The following is a 20,082-nucleotide window of genomic DNA, read 5'->3' as shown; positions in this document are numbered from 1 at the left end:
CAAAACTCGAAAACTAAATAAATCTATCATCTATTTTAAAAGATATACTAAGACAAAAAAAATATGATAAATATGTTCTATGTATAAAAATTTTCCAATAAATTACATACAGACTTCAAAATAGACTTAAGGAAAAAAATATTAAAAAATGAATTGAAAATAAATTCAAACAAAGCTTATACATATATATATATAAATAATAGTAATAATACATATATACTAATATACATGAAAAATGGGATATATAAGGCACATTAGTAAATTTTAAAAGAAATTAATTACATATGAATAAAATCATTTAAAATACCTATACAAATATATTAAAACACTTAAAATTAATAATCATAATAAAATCAAAACATTAATATATATACTTGAAAAAGAATAATTTAATAAGTTATATATATAAGAACAATTGTATTTCTAAAAAAAATATTATTATGTAAACATTTAACATATAGAAATATATAAAAAGAATTTTAAATTATAGCATAAAATAAAAATTAAAATATATACAAATTACATCAAATTCTCATAAAACATATATACTAATAAGTAATTTATCAAATAATAACATGTCAAGTTTGAAAATAAAAGTATATAATAGACCTTTTAAAAAAAATAATGTATGATAAATTTAAAGCATGTTAATTTGAAATATTAAAATAATACTAAAAATAAATAATAAATATGTCAAAATAAGAGCTAATTTAATTTGAAATTAAGTTAATAAAAGTTTAATTAAAGTTGAAACATCATTAGAGGAAAAAAAACAAAATGAAATAAAATAATCGATCAAAGATTAAGTTGAAATAAAAACAAAATTGAATAGGCATCCAATATAAATATAAAACAAAAGAAGAATCAAATTTGTATTTTATTAAAAATCGAGGGACTAAAACAGAAAATAAACGCACAAGTTTCATAATCAAGTCAGATCACAGGAAACGGCGCCGTTTTTGTCTCCTCAACTGACGGAGGACGAAATTGAAAACAAGATCAAATTAAGTGGAAAAATTAAAAAACAAAAGGATTAAATTCAAACAAATCGAGAAAAGAGAAGGACTAAGCACACAAATAGGCCATTGAAACAAAACGCGTGGATTTTCCCTGAGTCAAGTCGGGTCGCACACGGTTGAGCAAATACGACGCCATTTTGGGGCCACTGATGCAGGCCCTAAACGACGCTGTTTCTTTTGCTGTACAAAACCTATTTTGAAACCCTAAGTTAGCAGCCACCAATGAATCAACAAAATCAATTGCCTTTGCCTCAAAATCATGCTCTCAAACTGGCCGTTCTAAGATCCCTCACTCGATCTCCGATTGCAATGGAGTAAGCAAGGAATCGATCACTAGGTAAACTCCTCGTTCTCTCACCTCTCTTTCTCTTTTATTTTAGTACCATTAATGAACAAAATGAGTAAAGAAAAAACAAAGAAAAGCGAATAAAAGTTTAAAATCACCTTTTTTTCAAAACTGCTCTTCAATTTCCTTTCCTCCTATCTGTATTCTTTTCTCCTTTTTTATTCATTCAGGGATCCCTTTTTACAGAAAATGAATCGGCTTTTTATAGCAAAACATCTATCAATTTACAGCAAAATAAAAATAATAAAACAAATAATCCTCTACTTAATCGTTGGCCTTTCTGTTATTGCTTCTAGTGTGTTTTCTTTTGTTGTTACTGGTTTGTTGTGATGCAGGTACATGCCAGCTAGAGGCGCACGTGGAAGGTGTGGCACGTGCGAGAGACGGACGGAGGCGATGGTGGCTGAAACTGTTGTAGCGGCTTAGGGTTTTTTTGTTTTCTTTTTCTGGTTATCTTGTTGGGCTAGGGTAAATCTTAGGTTTTGGGCCTGTAATTGGGTAGTTGGGTTAATAATTGGATTTGTGATATTGGGGCTTAGTGGGTCTAATGTATTTTGGGTTTGGGTAAATTAATTGGGCCTATTGTTGTAATAAAAACTGGACATTTATTTAGTTTTTTTATTTTGTTTTAATTTGGTGTTTATTTATCTATGATTTTGGGCCCGGGCTAAAATTGAGTATTACATTAATCATAACATAAATCATTCATAAACATGTATAATGTCTCTAAATCGAGCCCTCTAGGCCCTAAAAATAACCTAGAAACAATTCGGGACCAATTGGAAACAATTTAGAAAATTTGGGAAAAAGTAGCAAAATTAAAAAATAGGGGTCATACAGCAGTGTGCCTCACACGGCTGAGACACACGCCCATGTCTCAGGCCATGTAACCTTCGAAATAGGGACACACCGTTGTGTCCCAGCCCGTGTCCTCACCCATATAACTCTCTGAGTATGGTCACACGACCGTGTCACACTCCCGTGTGTCAGGCTATGTGTTAGGCCATGTAACTCACTGACTTGCATACAAAAGAACCCTCAAATGACACACGACTGTGTCGCCAGGCTATGTGTCCCACACGGCTGAGTCACACGGCCATGTCTTAGGTCGTGTAGACCCAAAATTCACCTAAAATCAAACCATTTCCAATGCCATTCATGCACAATCATTCAACCCATTTAAACACACTTTAAAGAGATTTAAGCATCATCAAAACACACATTAAAATGCCAATTTCAATATCCTAATTAAAATAGGAAATATGCCATTCAAAGGCACCACATTCAACAGTCAAACATCATCTACTTTTACATGTTCATTTGCCTAATTCCATGCATATGTCATAATAGCTTACCAAAATTCGGTTAATTTCATTTTTTGATTTCAAGATTTGATTACATTGTTTCGCCCAATGGAATTCTAGTAAAATGGACTCGGATACGTGAGTGAACTAAACCACTCCAAGATGACTCATATGAGATTAAAGTAGACCATACCAAGACACCAAAGTGCAAAGCCTATAGGCATCAAATGTTTAAACAATTTCAATTACATCCCTCCACCACACCAAGGTCTCCGTAAAGACAAAGAATAGTCGATATTATTTTTAAAAATAAATTTATTATTTATATTTGTTTTTAAACTCTTCAATATTTTTTTTGTTTTACATCAATAACTATGTATTATCTTATTATTAACTGATGATGCATGAGTCTGGCACACTAGTTGTAAATAAAAATTTCTTCCAAAAACAATTATTTTTAGTTTTTTAATTTAAATTTATAGTGGTAAATCTTCAAGAAATAGAAATAATAAAACTTTGAAAGTAAATAAGCGAACCGGTACAAATTGGTTGAACCGAGCTAAAATCGATTGAATTAGCAATTGAACCGATTTCGAATTGGCTTGACGAATTGGTTTCCAAAGCAACTAGTCCAACAAGTTCAAAGCAAATAAAATATTAAAAATAAAAATTCTAAAAAATTCTAAAAATTGGTTCAACTGGTTTTTTAATTTAAATTTATAGTGGTAAATCTTCAAGAAATAGAAATAATAAAACTTTGAAAGTAAATAAGCGAACCGGTACAAATTGGTTGAACCGAGCTAAAATCGATTGAATTAGCAATTGAACCGATTTCGAATTGGCTTGACGAATTGGTTTCCAAAGCAACTAGTCCAACAAGTTCAAAGCAAATAAAATATTAAAAATAAAAATTCTAAAAAATTCTAAAAATTGGTTCAACTGGTTTTTTAATTTAAATTTATAGTGGTAAATCTTCAAGAAATAGAAATAATAAAACTTTGAAAGTAAATAAGCGAACCGGTATAAATTGGTTGAACCGAGCTAAAATCAATTGAATTAGCAATTGAACCGATTTCGAATTGGCTTGACGAATTGGTTTCCAAAGCAACTAGTCCAACAAGTTCAAAGCAAATAAAATATTAAAAATAAAAATATTAAAAAATTCTAAAAATTGGTTCAACTGGTTTTTTAACTTGGTTTCAAACTGTCTGTATCGGTTCACTAACTAATCAACCAATTTTTAAAAGTTTTAACCTATTTTTGCCCTCAACATTTACAATTTTTGGTCAAGTTGGTTCTTACCCTTTAAAATTATGTAAAAAATTTCATATTTACAAAAAAAATAGTAAATTATATATATTTTAAATATGAAAAAACAAGAACTTTTTATAAAAAAATAAAAATTATCTTTTTTAAATATATAAAAATTCAATGTTATCTAAATCAAACTAGATCAGGTGGATCAAGAATTGGTTGGGGTATTGTCCGATGAGAGGTAAAAACCTGGTTGACCTATGAATCGGTACGAACTTGCTGTACCAAGCTAAACAAACCAATTGAATTGGCAGTTGAACCAATTTTTATAATTTTTTATTTTTTATTTAAATATTTTATTTTCTTTGAATTGATCGGATCGGTTATTCTGGGAACCAATTGATTAGACTAATTCAAATTTAGTTCAACAGATTTTTAGCTCAGTTCAATTAATCCATATCGGTTCTCAGGTTAATCGATTTTTTTCCTCTCATCGAACCGATACTCCATCCGGTTCTTAGTCTAATTGGTATGATTAGATAATATTGAATGTTAGAATTTTTATATTTTTTATATTTTGAATTTTAAAGAGTTTTTATTTTTTTCATATTTTTTTATTTTTTAAAATTTTTTATTTAAAATATGAATTTTTTTTAAAAAAAATTTGTTAAAAAATTTTATGGGTTTTAAAGGGCAAGGACAAAATTGGCAAAAACTGTAAATGTTGAGAGCTAAAAAATTTATTTTACCTTTGACACCATTAACTTTAATGACAAAATTGAATAGAGGGGCCAAGATTTTTAAACAAAAAAAAAGTACGAAGATTCAATCTCTCAAAATTAAAGTATAAAAACTAAATTTTAAAATTTGAAATATACAAGGACCTTTGGAATAATTAAAAAAAAATAAAAATATCAAAATAAACAGTCTTTCATCTCCCTTCTTGTTTCATTTTTCATTTTCTTTCAATTTAGTTCCTCCTACTAAGGGTGAGCGTTCAATCGAGTAGAAGTGAATAGAGTGAAAAAAATTTGAGTTAATCGAGTTCACAAGTCCTATTTTATCATCCTAACTTAATTTGAAATTTTTTCGAATTGAGTAAAATTTAAAAAATTAAATATATCAAATAAAAATATTGTTATAATTAATTTCATGTTAGAGCACATAAATTTGAAACCATATATATTTAAAATTTTTTTAAAGCAAAAAAAAAAAAGATACTTGAGTATGATAAATTTGAATCATTAATTACGTCCCCAAATTATTATTTTAGAAAATTTTTAAATTTTTTTATATATATTTTAGAATTTTTTAAAAATTTATTTTTTTTAAAAAAATATAAATTTTAAAATTTTTATAAATATTTTGAATTTTTAAAATTATTTTTGTTGAGAGAGACCAATTTGCTTATTTTCAAAGTTGACAGGGACCAAAAGAGTATTTACACCAATCTATTATTCGAATTATTCAAATTGTGAAATTCAACTCAACTCAACTCAAACTCAAAACTTGAATCAGTTATTCGAGTTTACTCGAATAAGTTGATTCAATTAACTCGAAATTTGAATTTTTATTTTATTTTTTCGAATCAAATTGAGTTTTGCTCACCCCTACCTCTTACCATTTTCACCTCTCTTAAACTTTAACTTCCAAATTTTCACCATAGATATTAGTGAAATCACAATAGTAACTTCATGGCAAGCTAAATTTTATGTAGAGCTAGCTAGAATACGTATTTGAGGAGAGAGAAAAGAGAAGTTAAGGATTCAGAAAGGTTAAGGTAAGGATGATAAGATTTTCTTAAGGGGTTACATGTTTATTTCATTTAAAATGCATGAAATAGTATGAGATTTTTGTTTTGATATTCAATGTTTGTATATGTGTTGTGTTAATGAAGAGAAGGAGAAGAGGAGTTAACATCAAGTTTGTTAAGTATGACTCCTATTTCAGTCAAATTTGAGAAATAATCTTCTAGTTAAACTTTGTTTATTTGTTTCAATCAAACACTGATTAGTTTAGATTATTTTATTATTATTTGACATACGAATTTAGCCCTATAAATAGGCTCTTTTACAACTTTAGAAAATACACCATTAGATATTATAACTCATAACACATTTAGAGGATTTTGCGTTTACGTTTTGAGGGTTTTTTGTTTTCAGGTTTTCGAGGTTTAGTTTTTATCTCCATCTTTTTTTACTATTCGTTTCTTTTGCCATTATAGTAAAATTATCTTTGCCCGTGGTTTTTTTATCCTCTTTGGAGGAGTTTTTCCACGTTAAATTTGTGTTTTCAATTTCTCAATTTCTTTTGCTATTTTTACTTGTTCCTTGCTTAATCAGGTCAATCTCTAACAAAGTTAGTGATAAAAGCAAAGAAATAACAAGGAGTGAAGGAAGTAAGAAGAAGGTAGGGGTTCATTCCAAGCAATTTTGTTATAAGAATATCAAGAATTTTACTTTATCTAATTTAAACCCTAAACAAGAATATGATAATTTGGTTTAATAAAATTTATGAGATATATTTGCAGTTGAAAATGATGATATGTATTTTGGAAATTATTTGAAAGTAAAATGGTATTTCTACAATAAATTGAAAAGTGTATGTGTAATGAAATTAGAGAAAATGACTAGATTGCAAAGAGTGTAAAAGTTAGATAGGTGAAATTGATATTGACATGAAGTAATTAAGTGAAGTATTGAATGTTGACAAAATAGATGTCAAGTGAAATTTGATGAATGATTGATTTTATATGGATAAGGACTAATTTGTAAAAATAGGAAATTTTGAATTGTCTTCTATGTTGAGAAAATGTAAATAAATTGGATATTTTAAATGCCCAAGTAGACAAAATGAGAACTAGTAGGATATAAATGACATGCCATTAGGAAAATTTCAATGCGTACAAGTGATTGTGGCACTATGGTGCAAGTGATGACGACACTACGTTGCAAGGGTTTGTGGAACTTCAGTGCAAAGTGACATCCGTACATCCGTGCAAATAATAGTGACACTCCGGTGCAAATTACCGACAATTCCGCATATCATATATGTTCTATTGAGTCTACATTTTTGAAATAGAATTACAAGGTAAGTGAACTTAAAAATGGCATTGGTAAGTGGCTTGTCACTTGTTGAATTAGTACCTTACTATAGTTATTATTGAAACAAATTGTGTATGATGATAGTGATTCATGATAGTTATATATATATGTTTATATATGTGTATGTGTAATGAATTAATTTCAAATGCAAAGTTTAATTCTTGATATGCTTACTAAGCTCTCGTGAACTTAATGCATTTCTTTCAAACGCGTAGGTGAAGATTGTTTGAAGCTTTAGAGTGAAGATCGATTCCAATTCATCTCATCACAAATCAAGCTTGGAAGAGTGTATGAATTCTAAATTTTTGGCTATAGCTTTTGGCATGTACATAGGAATATGTTAAGTATGTTTGTGGATGAATTCAATGGAAGAAATTGATGGCTTTTTATTTTCTATGTAAAATTTGTACCATGGATATGTTTGATGTTGTTTTAAGTTGAATGTTAAATTGGGTACTGTTTAAGGTTGGAATTTGGCTTAAAAGAATGCTATGCTGGTTGAATTGGTTGATAGGAGCAATGTTGTGGAGTTATGAATTAAAATTGCATAAGTGATAGAAAGTAAAATGCTTAAGTTTTCAAAGTGCAGGATTGAGATCGCGGCATGGTACCATCGTGAGGTCGTGATGAGCTCAATTCAGCGAGTGACATTGCGACATGGAATCCATTAAGTTGCGACAAGCACTCGATAGTTTGAACTTTACAATTTGGTCCCTAAACGACCTCCGTTCACCTTGGGAGCTTTCGTAAGCTCATTTTAAGCTCAAATAAATGTCTAAATCATATTTTAAGCTTAACTACTTGAATTAAAAAATTGTTAAATTGATTTGGAGTGATCGTAGTTGCTTCAGTAATGAATGTGACATCTTAGCATCATGACCCGACAAACGGGTCGAGTAAGGGGTGTTACAAATTGAACTGATTTTTTTTGCTTGGTTTGACAAGTCCGTATCTGTTCGCAGGTCAACTAGTTTTTTTACCTCTCATCGGATCGGTACTCTAGCCGGTTCTTAATCCAACCAATTCGGTCTGGCTAAGATAACATTGGATTTTTATATCATTTAAAAATATTTTTTTATTTTTGAAATTTAAAGAGTTCCTATTTTTCAATTTTTTAAAAAAATATAATTTTTTAAATTTTTATTTTTTTAATATGAAAAAATATTTTTTTTAAAATTGCATAATTTTAAAGGATAATGACCAAATTGAGAAAAACTATAAATGTTGAGGGTTGTAATAGTTTAAAATTTTTAAAAACCAGTTGACCCACAAATTGGCACAAACAATTTAAATCGGGCTAAAAAATCAATTGAACCGATTTTTATAATTTTTATAATATTTTTATTTTTAATAATTTATTTGCTTTGAATCGATCGAACCAGTTGTTTGGGAACCAATTAGTTAGACCAATTCAAAATTGGTTCAACTGTTAATTCAATCGATTGTTAACTCGGCTTAACCAGCCTGTACCGATTCATATCGATTCTCAATGCAACCGATCAATTTAGATAACAATGAATTTTGGAATTTTTATATTTTTAAAATCTTTTTCATTTTTTTTGAATTTTAAAGAGTTTTTTTTATAATTTTTTTATTTTTAAAAAATTATAATTTTTTAAGCTTTAAGTTTTTATTTAAAATATGATTTTTTTTAAATTTTATGTACTTTTAAAGGGCAAAGATCAAATTGACAAAAAAATATAATTGTTGAGGGCTTAAAAGTTATTCTATCTTTAACACCGTTAACTGTAATGGAAAAATTAAATGGAGGAACCAATATTTTTAAATTAAAAAAATATAAAAACTTAATCTCTCAAAATTAAAGTATAAAGACTAAATCTTAAAAAAAAAAAAATAGAGAAACCTTTTGCACATTTAAACCTTTTAGGCTTATCTTGTTGATAAAAGCTTAATTGAGCTGTCAAAATTTTGCGCCAAACGTCCCCCGCAAGGCACTTGTAGGTTACGTGGGGATTTGGTTTATTTGGACTATCTTGTTGATTGAATTTGGATGATTAGATACCACAACTTCGTTCGAAATATAAGGAGCCTTTTCTAGGAACTTTTGCATTTTAAGGATTGTCTATGTATCTCTAAAAACATATGAAAACATATTTCTCTTCTTTAATTTATTATATCATCAGCTTTTCAGACAGGGTCTTTCTACTTAACATCATCAATGGCAGAGGCAACCAAGAGGTACTACTTTTTTCTTCACACACCATGATATGTCTCTTCAATTTTTCTTCAAATTCCGTGCTGCTACTGTCTGTTTTTTGGTTGGTGGACTGGGTTATGTGGATATGGAGTTGGATTTTGTAGTACGTAAACTACAAAATAGGGTGAATTAAGACGCATCAGAGCTTATGTTTTAAGACGTTTAGTATTTTGATAGGAGAAAAAAGGAAGCCTGAAAATACATGTAAAATAGGTCATACTTGAGAAGATGTTAAAATTTAGCTGCCTAAATTTGAATACTATTCCATAATTGGCTAATTCAAAATTTCCTATTATTTAGGGATATTAGCAACCCATTTCTTATGTGTTTTCTTGAATTGTGTAAAATGATAGATTAAAAGTTAAAAAAGCTTTGAAATGCATTCGATTAAGTCATTGAGTTGTTAAATTTTAATAAAAAGTTAAACACTTCAAAAAATATTTAAAATTTTTATGTTTGGGATGAGTATTGACCATCATTCATTCTAAACTTAAATTTTTTTAAAATAATTGCTAAAATTTATAAAAATATTGAGTAAAACTCAAAAAGTTCAAAAATAAAATTATAAAAAATCGTTTAAAAAATTAAGTCCAGAATATGGACATTATAAATTCAATTAATATATAAAATTTTAAAAAATATTAAAAAATATTGTTCTTTAACAACTTGAGATGTGTATCAATGTTTTGATTGCACTTATATCTTTTAGGCTATATAAAAATGATTTAGAGAAAAAATATATCTTTTTTATTATTAAATTTAAAAAAAGTGTTAAATGTAAAAAATAATCAAATAATTTGAAGAATAAATAATTTAAAATTTATTAGATTAATATAATTTTTAATAATTTTCAAAATTTTAATGAGCCAAAAATTGGGGAAAACTTAAAAAGCAAACCCAAGAATAACATAAATATTGAAGAAGCTTCAAAAGATAAAAAAAAAAAGACTTCAAAGTGTTGGGGATAATTAGAAAATTCCAAATATGGAGATTGAATGTGTTGAGGAAGCTCATAAAAATCTAAAAATTGAGGAAACTTTAAGAAATAAAAATGAGGGTGTAATGTGTTGGTAAAGTTAAAGAAATCCAAAAACTGAAATGAGATTTTTTGAGTTTAAGAAACCAAAAATGGAAAAAGTAAGAAATTCAAAAATAGAATGAGAAATATGAAACAAAAAAATAACATGAGAAATTTTAAAAGATAAAGAATCCAAAGAAGAAGAAATAACTTTGAAAGATTTTAGCAATGGAGTTTTTTTTATCAGTGCCCATATATGGCGCCAACTGTTGATTCATTTTTTTGTTAGACTTGTAGAATGGAGTGAGTTGAGCTTAGTAGCAGGTAAATTAAGTTATGTGATGTGTGAACTATAAAACATGAGTGAGTCAAGAGATGTTAAAACTTGTGCTCCAAGATATTTTTCGATACTTAAATCAATGTTTTAGCATAGAGAAACAAATTTAAAAGCTATTGGATATTTGATGAAAAATGGATTGAGACAGAAAGCAAAAAAACATATAAAAAATGAAGCAATCAAGTTATGATCTTTTTCATTACTTGGCTTGTAGTTTACATGTATAACAATGCTTAAATAAGCTGAAAATAATATTAAATAATTACAACTTGGCAGGTCTTGGAACTTGTACAGTACAACTTGCCACTCTATTGGCTGATTTTAGTTTAATCAGCAACCAAAACATATTGTCAAAAAATATTATCGTTTTAGAGCAATTTGGCAAGTTGGCAACTTGCAGAGAAAGGGCTTGTATGTATAAGCTCGCCTAACAAAGCTCGCAACTTTGGTGAAATTACAATTTTGGATGAGTTTGTAAATTTGGTGAGCTTTGCATCTTTGGATGAGCTCGTAGATGTGCGATTTGTGCTCACGGATGACTACTTTGCAACAAAAGTGATAATAGAGTAAAAATGTGTTTTTGTGTGTGGTCATACATGAGAAAAAGGTTGAGGCTTAACATTTATAATAGATTTACGGGTTGCTAAGATCTAAATATTACTCTATGGTTTATGCAACTTTTCTTATTCTTTAACAATGTTGGCAGTACATTTATCATTTGTTTTCGTTACTTATTTAGCACCTTCTATTTATTGAAGAAAATGAATTCATTATGTGTCATTTGACAATATTTATGTTAAACAAATAAACTATTATCTTTGAGGTTTACATAGATATAGGTCCATTTTATTTGGGTATTAACTGCCTCCTCTTTGAACTAATGGTTTGAAATGAATTTGCTTATTTCAGGTATGCAGTTGTCACTGGGGCAAACAAGGGTGTTGGACTTGAAATATGTAAGCAATTAGCTCAAAATGGGATCATGGTGGTGTTAACAGCTAGAGATGAGAAAAGAGGTCTTGAAGCTCTTGAAAGTCTAAAACACTCTGGTCTCTCAGATTATCTAGTTTTTCACCAGCTCGATGTAGCAAACCCTAAAAACATTGCATCTCTGGCAGATTTTGTGAAGAAACAATTTGGGAAGTTGGATATCTTGGTACCAATTATCCAACTTAAATACCATAATTACCTGAATCCTAATTTTCTATGATAAGATTTTCTTAATAAATTAATCTTTTGCAGGTTAACAATGCTGCGATATTAGGTACAACCTTTTCAATTGCTCCTGGTACTGAGGTGTGTTGGCTAAACTACCTTTATTAAGAAAGCATTTGTCAGGACCTAACCTATTGGGTCATGGATACCTAATTGTCTTATTATTTCTCTTTAACTCAAAAGGAGATGGTGGTTAAGAACTCTATGTTGGCATTAAAGGTTTAGGATTCAAGTTTTGGCTATGACATCCCTCTCAATTTGTAATGTACTATGAAACATGCATTGAATATTAATAGATAAAAAAATAATGGAGTGGAATCAAACCCGTCTTCGTGCATATGAGAGTGGTAAAAACCCGTCTTCGTACATATGAGAGTGGTAAAACTTTGATGGATTTATAGGTACTCGAAGAAACAACAAAGACGTAGTTGGATGGGATTGTGTCATGATAGCTTGTTACAAATGTAGGTAAATTCGCGTGATATATGGAGTAAAGCGACTGATGACAATTACGAGTTAGCCGAAGAATGCCTAAAAACAAACTACAATGGCGCTAAAAGAACTGCCGAAGCACTTATTCCATTGCTGCAACTATCCGACTTACCAAGGATCGTAAACGTTTCCTCCTCTATAGTCATGCTGAAGGTAGAATCCCGAGTTCCTGTAAAATCCCATTTCAGATCATAAGCTTCAAAAATGGTTGATGGAAAAGTTTCTTTGTTACAGGGTAAAGGTGAAAAGCTTAAAGGAGTGTTAACAGGTGTTACAACAGAGGAGAAACTGAATGACTTAATAACTGAGTATCTAAAAGATTTTAAGGAGGGTTTACATGGAAGTAAAGGATGGCCAACCTTCATCTCTGCCTATACTGTCTCAAAAGTAGCATTGAATGCTTATACAAGGATTCTGGCAAACAAGTACCCAGATTTCTGCATCAACTCTGTTTGCCCTGGATATGCCAAAACTGATATAAACCTCAACACTGGTACAATAACTGCTGAAGAAGGTGCTGTGACTCCTGTTAAGTTGGCACTCTTGCCTAAAGGTGGCCCTTCTGGTCTCTTTTTTGTGAAGGGTGAGCCTGCAACTCCGGAACCTTGATGATCGACACCACGACAACGGCAACAATGCAATCTCAACTTAGATGCAATGCAACAGTAAAATGACAATGGACAACAAATCTGGTTGCGAAATGCAAACTTGTTCTGTAAATTCCCACTTTATATCTGAAATTTTCTGTTGTAATATATGGGAATTGCCCAACTTTTGAACCTAAACATATATATATATATATGGCAATATTAGTTTTAGTTTTATCTCAAAGATGGTTGCTTTTAATGGGAGTTGATTTTTATGAACAAAAGAGAAATTTCTGCAGGTCCTTTCCCGCTGCTAGAAACTGACATTTTTGCCCACACATGCCGGTTTTGTGCGGGTGTTGGATATCTAACAATAACTGTATTATTTAATTTAAAAATATTAGTTAAAATAAAAAAGAAATCGTATACATTCAAAAATAATTATAATTATTAATTAAAAATTTTGTTTATTTTAAAATAGGATTATTTAATAATTATAATTAATATTTGATGTTTTTAGATTTGGATTTCGAATTTTGGATGTTTTTATATTTAATATTTATAATTAATATTTATTTTTTAAAATAAAGTTATTTATATTTATTTTTAAATTCTTTAATATTTTTTTTATTTTACATCAATAATAATGTGTCATTATATTATTAAATAATGGTACATGAGACTATCACGAATCTTGCATTAAATATTTCTCATAAAATTCTAATTTTTAGTGTGTTTTTTTTAAAGTTAAATTTGTAGTGATAAATCTTTTAAGAAATATAAATAATACAAAATTACTCAATTATTACAGATTGTTTGCATTTTTGTGATTCATAAAGGCTTAACTGAGCTGTCTAAATTTGGTGCCAAACGCCCCACAAGGCAGTTGGCGGCTACGTGGGGATTTAGTTGATTTGAAGCGTCTTGTTGATTGAATTTGGATTCTTAGGTACCACAAACTGGTTTGAAGGGTAGGGACCATTTTCTAGCTTATTATTTATGGTATTTAAGGATTGCCTATATATGTCTCTAAAAGCCTATGAAAATATTATTATCTTCTTTAATTTATTAGATCATCATTTTCAAACTTCAGACTAGAGAGGGGTCTTTCCACTTAACATCATCAATGGCAGAAGTAATCAAGAGGTACTACTTTTTTCTTCACACACCATGATATCTCTTCAAATTTTCTTGAAATTCCATGTTGATGTCAAGATGATAACAAATTAAAGGAACAACAGCCCCCTTTCTAGCCTTTAGGTGCATACACCACCACCAACGGTGACCAATTTGGGACAGATTTAAAATCACATTTAAAAATCACTTTAAAGACCGAAAAAATACTCATTAAATCTTTAAAAATTACCGCAATTTCAGATCTGAAAAATTGTGTATTTTATTGAAAGATCCATCGAGAAAAATTAAAGAAAATAACACTCAAGCAAGAAGATAGAGGAGGCCATGGAGTTCTTTTGGGGCATAGATAATCTCAAAAATTAGGGCATGACCACTCTCTCTCTCGGTTCACAAATCCAATTTTACTAACCCTCAGTTTTTGGGATGTGACAAAAGCCAAAGCTCAAGAAAATGAAGTCTATCACTAGGGAGAAAACGCCAATGGGGAGACTAATAGTGTGATCGTCGGATAAGACATTAGGGAGGATGAACCATCAACACCAAGGAAAAGGGAAAAAGAAGCTCAATTATTTTCACAATAAGAAGGAAAGAAAAATGGGTCACCAAACACAAGATTAGGGGTAAGAAAGGTAGTTGTTGTGAAAAGGGGGACTAGGTAAATTGTTTGGCCTAGTTGTCAGTTGCTTGCATAGCAAAAACGCCAGAGGAGGACCAACCTTGGATAAGGAAAATTAGATTTAAAAGATTTGGGCCTATTACAGATAAAAGATGGAAGTGGTTCAAGGTACTTTAATTTTGGTATATCTACTAATAAATGCAAGATAATATTAAGTTTTAATTTTCGTATGTTTAATAATAAAAGCAAGATAATATTAAGTTTTATATTACTAATTATTACATTGTTTAATTATTATTGTGATTTAAAAGATTTGGGCCTATTATAGAGGCGTTTGTATTCTTGATATGCAATTTGTGTATGTTCTTCCTGGTTGAGAAGATTTTTTTGCTAATAGTAGAGTCCTCCGAGATGCAAATAATTGGTCCAATGGTTCAAAAGTGCCACAAGGTAAGATAATTATACATTAAATTTTGTAGTGTAAAAACCTTAAATTGTAATGTAAGAGTTATAATTTGTATTTTTAAGTTGTTATTACCTCGTTGATGCAGGGTATACCAATTGTGATGGTTTTTAGCCACTTTTAGGGGACAACATTACAGGTTAAGTGAATGTAAGTATGACGGTCAACTTGCTATTACTGCACAAATTTTCAATATGAGGCATGCTTTTGCATGCAATATAATAGAAAGATGCTTTGACTTGATGAAACTACATTGGATGATATTAACAAGTCTTGCATTCTACCTCATTAAGACCTAAAAATGCAATTATCATTGCACTTTTCCTTTTACACAACTTAATAAAGAGAGAAATGTAAGTGAGTCCTATAGAAGGAAACTTAAATGCATTAGGAATTAATGAAATGAAATATATTGAAAATGAATAAATATAATTAATTAGAATGAATGGATAAATTTCAAAACTCAACTTACTAATCAAATGTTGAATCAATGAAAGGTAACAAAAGAAGGAAATTGAGCTTCACTATATTATCTTATATGGGTTTTTTTCATTGTTATTCTGTATTTTTTTCTCATTTTTGTATGACATTTTTCGTTAATGTGTGTAGTATATTTTGCACCATATTGAACTTTCTGGTACCAAAACCTTCTAATAATAATGTTTGTTTATATTTTCATTTAAATTTGGAAATTTTATATTGTTTTACTATTTTGTTTCATTGAGGTGTTTGTGGTATATTTTGAACTAAATTTAACCTTACGAAATAGTTTTTATAATTTTATTTTGTTTAAATATTAATGGTAGGATAATACTCCAAATTAGATTAATTATTTAGCCGACCAGTCAAAGATACAAATAGGCATTGAAATGAAATTAAAGACTCTTAAACTTATTTTATGCATGATGAATCTATATAGCATTGGAATGTAAAATGTTGATTGTGGCTTTAACCAAGGCTATTTATCAATTTTGGAAAAGATGTTAAAGGATAAATATCCTTGATGTGACTCGAAAGCTAAACCTTATATAGATTTGAGGCTTAAGACTTTGAAGAAAGAATGAGGAGTTGGATATGATATGATTTATGGGCATAATAGTATTGTTTTTGGATGAAACACTATAGAAAAATTGTTATGACAAAATAACCTATTTGGGATGCAATTATGAAGTTAAGTAAATTATTTTGTCTTAAATGTCATATTTATCAATTAATAACAAGCACAATTAAATGTTTTATTATGTTTGGGTTGAATTGAAAGATTTTTTTACACATTTCATAGAATTTTCATGTAACGCCCTCAACCCAACCTGATTCATAGAATCTGGATCTCAGGTGTTATGTTACTATTACAGACTTATACAAGCTTAAAACATTTGAATTTCCAAAGAAATACATCTTATTTAATAATACTTCCCATCAAGGTTACATTTAGGCGTACTCTATATTCGAAACTTACAAATATAGTTACACATCACATTGGCTTGTGCTATTCCCCCTTATTCATCCCCTAAATAATATTGTTGATTTCATTTATTGACCAAAACGGTCTAATCACTCTATGAAGCCTACAAATCAATTTCTAAATATTGTACAATAACATTTCTATCGGACTCAACATTCTCATGCAACCCCCGCTCTGTATGCATGAGTGCCCACCTTGCCACTCCTTTGGCACAACCCTGGCATCGTCCCTTCTGGTGTCTCTTTTACCTAAGACATAAAACACAAAGGGGTAAGTTAGATAGAACTTAGTGAGAAAGCACACTCGTACCTGAGTGCTTATTCAAGGATTTCGTTATTTGTTTCTCTTTCAAGACTTTGACCCAATTGATTGTACAGACTTCGCCATAACCTTCCATACTAGCTTTTCTTTCAAAGCAATCCGAACTTGCCAATTCTTAGAATTTCATGTTCGCCATTCGTTCAGAGTCCGCTCGAAGGCGTTGTCTTTAGATGGTCATCATAAGCTCCATTCTTCAGATTTCGCCACGAAGGCATTCCCTTCCAAAGATATCCACGGAGGCTTTCCTTTCAGAGTCTTACCACAAGGCATCCTTCTAACAAAAAAAGCCACAAAGGCATTCTTTTTATTAGAGATCGTCATAAAGGCTTCCATTTTAACAGAGTTCGCCACAAGGGCTTCCTTTTTAACAAATATAGCCACAAAGACTTTGTTACAGAAACTGCCACAAAGTCACTTCTTTAGTAGAGATAACCACAAAGGCTCACTTGTCATTGAGATAGCCAAAAAGGCGTCCTTTTACAAAAATTGGTACTTTTTTAATGATAGGTATTTGCCTATACTCACCATCGTGAGGTTTGCCCCTTATTGATAGTACTCACCCAACCGTTCTTTACATATTCCATATGATGTTGTGACCTAGCCAATGTCTTACACTATATGGTCTTCAGAATTCCATGGCCATAGGCTTGTTCTTATTAGAGATTCCTATTTTAGTCTCGGTGGACTCCTTTAGATGACTCTAGAGACAAATACATGTTCATCATGCAGAATCATACTTGACAAACTTGTTTTTTTTAGACTTCTTCATAATAGATGCATTCATACTTACATACATGTAACACATTCCCTTAAACTTCATGCATAGACTTACTCATAATAGACTCTTTTACAACAGACTTGTTCAAACAGTGACTAGCTCATAACAGACATATTCATGCTTTCAAATATACATATACGTATACTGTTTATTTCCTTTTCAGAGTCATAGAGTCATGCTTTACTAGTTCCAGTTTCATACATTAGTTAATTAGCACAGAAATATCTAGACTGCAATATACATGTAAATGTCAGTCTAGAGACCCACCTGGTAACATTAATAGCAGCTTAGGTTCCAATTTCATACATCCATAGACGGACTCTTGAAGGCCACTATTTGTATGACATAAGAATGCTATCAAAACTTAAATCTATGCAAGGCCTTATTTCTATATATTTCTATATATACTCAAGCAAGCTCACTTTCGCAAGAAAAACTCATGTGAGTCTAGAACACTTACCCTGGATGAACAAACAACCCTATACTTGAACTCTAATCGCTAGTCTTATTGTCGCAGGAAAACCTCCTAATCAACAATTATATGAAGGTAGCCATCGTGCTCCCTTAAATAGAAGGAAGAAGATAACCTTTCTTCCGTCATTCAGAAGTTTTCTTATAAAAAATCATTGTTTTTACTGTGAGACTTGACACATGTCATTCAACTTTCAAATATGTTCTAATTGGTGGCCTACAGCTATGAGGAACTGTGTATAAGAATCCAAAATCTTTTTATATTTTTAATTTGACCAATTGTTCATTTCTAACTATCTTGTCAGTGTATTACCTACACATCAATTAAACTATCTAGGCACACCTTAATCTTGGCGACATCCTATACCACTCACAAACCCTTGACATCTTTTGCCAATTTTTCCTTCTACATGTACACATACTTTACGGAGGACATTCCTACCTCTAACTTTCCATTATTTTCTATACGCCTCACTAGCACACCAAAACGTCAATTGGGTGAGTAGGATCACGCCAACCAAATTTCCTTTGACCTACACACCCAGACTAAGGACTTTGCCAAGGCTCGATGTTACAACTCTTCCTCTCTTAGAAAATTTTGACCTTGAAATTTCTGTAGTATTGGCAAACTTAAACTGGAGCGGTCGCACCTGAGTTTTCAAATTTTTGTACCCCCTTTTTTGATAAACGTCGTCACCCTATTGGAGCATATAAATTGGTCGTCTCACCTTAACTTTCTGTGTAAGATTTCTCTTATTTAATCCCATCATTTCAATATATTTTTCTCCCTATTTTTTAGCAAATACTTTAAATCCCTAAAATTCTCTTGTCTGCTCAACCCATTTTTACTTATTTGTCTTCGTCAGTTCAAGGTATCATTCATCATTTCTTTCTCTTTTTCATTTTTGCGTTACTTGTCATCATAATGGTTTGCACTACCACATGATAGATAAGCCATAACCAAACTGATTAAACCCTTATTCAGGCTAGCTTCAATCCATCTGGTTGTCAGAATCTCAAAATTACTTTTCCTAGGGTAGAAACCTCACCAGTTACCTATAGCACTACCCGAGATGAAAGGACCTGTTACTTAGAGGCTCGAGGCATCAAAACCCCAAAATTTACCTAGACCTTCCAAATACTCGAGCATAATTGTTTGAGTAGTAATTCTAGAGGGTTCATTTTACCCTTGATCCTTTTAGAAGCTGGATTCCATTTGCCTCTAAATCATTTCTGCTATGCCATTTTAAATAAATACCGTATCATATCGGGGCAACTATCAACTACATCTTGGTGGACTCTGGTGGCTTATTACATTGACTATTATATACATAAAGAACCACCAATGTTGCGTGTCTTCCAAAAATTTTATCAACTAAAATTGACTAGATAGGGTGTTTTTGCTGGAAGCGCTCACTTTAGCGTGCATTCGGGGTGTGACCTAATCATCCAAAACCACATCTCAAACCTTCATTAGTAAAAGGGCAAATACATATGTCTTATCAGTAATTTTAGGTCATATTTAGGTTTTCCTACTAAGTGGTCTCTCCATAAGAAGAGCACTTGTAAATAATGCTAGTCGATCGATTCAAAACTCTTCAAGATTTAGATTGAGCGACTGAAAAAAGGACGAGTGTTGGACTTAGTGAAACTAGTTTTGGTGAGAAACATGTTTCAATATTACCTTTAAGAACTTAGCCCAAATGGCTTACAAAGGAATGAGCCTAGTGTAAAGTTGAATGGTCAGAGGGTGCTTTCTGCTTACGGGGCCTGGCTGTATAGCTCAGATGATGACTTAGCGAAAATACTGTTATGGCATAAAAGAAAGCCTCCTTCCTACTTTTACCGTATTTGCGGTTTCTCAACACGAAACTGAAATATTATTACTAGTGTTGTTTCTGATTCTACTTTTTTTTCTTTTCGGGCTAACTCTCCCA

General features: G+C 30.6%; 1 protein-coding gene and 1 long non-coding RNA gene across 3 annotated transcripts; one reads left to right on the top strand and one right to left on the bottom strand.

Moving 5' to 3' along the window:
• Positions 1–8,938: 8,938 nt before the first annotated feature.
• LOC107954547 ((+)-neomenthol dehydrogenase) lies at positions 8,939–13,125 on the top strand. Of its 2 annotated transcripts, none has more exons than XM_016890139.2 (5): positions 8,939–9,226; positions 11,510–11,756; positions 11,843–11,896; positions 12,284–12,460; positions 12,542–13,125. In XM_016890139.2, exons 1-5 carry the CDS (start codon positions 9,207–9,209, stop codon positions 12,914–12,916), a joined length of 873 nt encoding a protein of 290 aa, XP_016745628.1. In that variant the 5' UTR covers positions 8,939–9,206; the 3' UTR covers positions 12,917–13,125. The 2 variants fall into 2 exon arrangements, with proteins under 2 accessions (XP_016745628.1, XP_040952713.1); XM_041096779.1 differs by lacking the exon at positions 8,939–9,226 and adding an exon at positions 11,061–11,083.
• LOC121219120 (uncharacterized) lies at positions 12,129–13,216 on the bottom strand. The gene is made up of 2 exons (XR_005915841.1): positions 12,667–13,216; positions 12,129–12,476 (listed from the first exon to the last, which is right to left on the bottom strand). It is a non-coding gene; the product is annotated as an uncharacterized lncRNA (long non-coding RNA).
• Positions 13,217–20,082: the final 6,866 nt, after the last annotated feature.

Source organism: Gossypium hirsutum, chromosome D07 (assembly GCF_007990345.1).
Source record: "Gossypium hirsutum isolate 1008001.06 chromosome D07, Gossypium_hirsutum_v2.1, whole genome shotgun sequence".
Classification (NCBI taxonomy): domain Eukaryota; kingdom Viridiplantae; phylum Streptophyta; class Magnoliopsida; order Malvales; family Malvaceae; genus Gossypium; species Gossypium hirsutum.
This window is presented reverse-complemented; position numbering and strand designations above follow the sequence as displayed.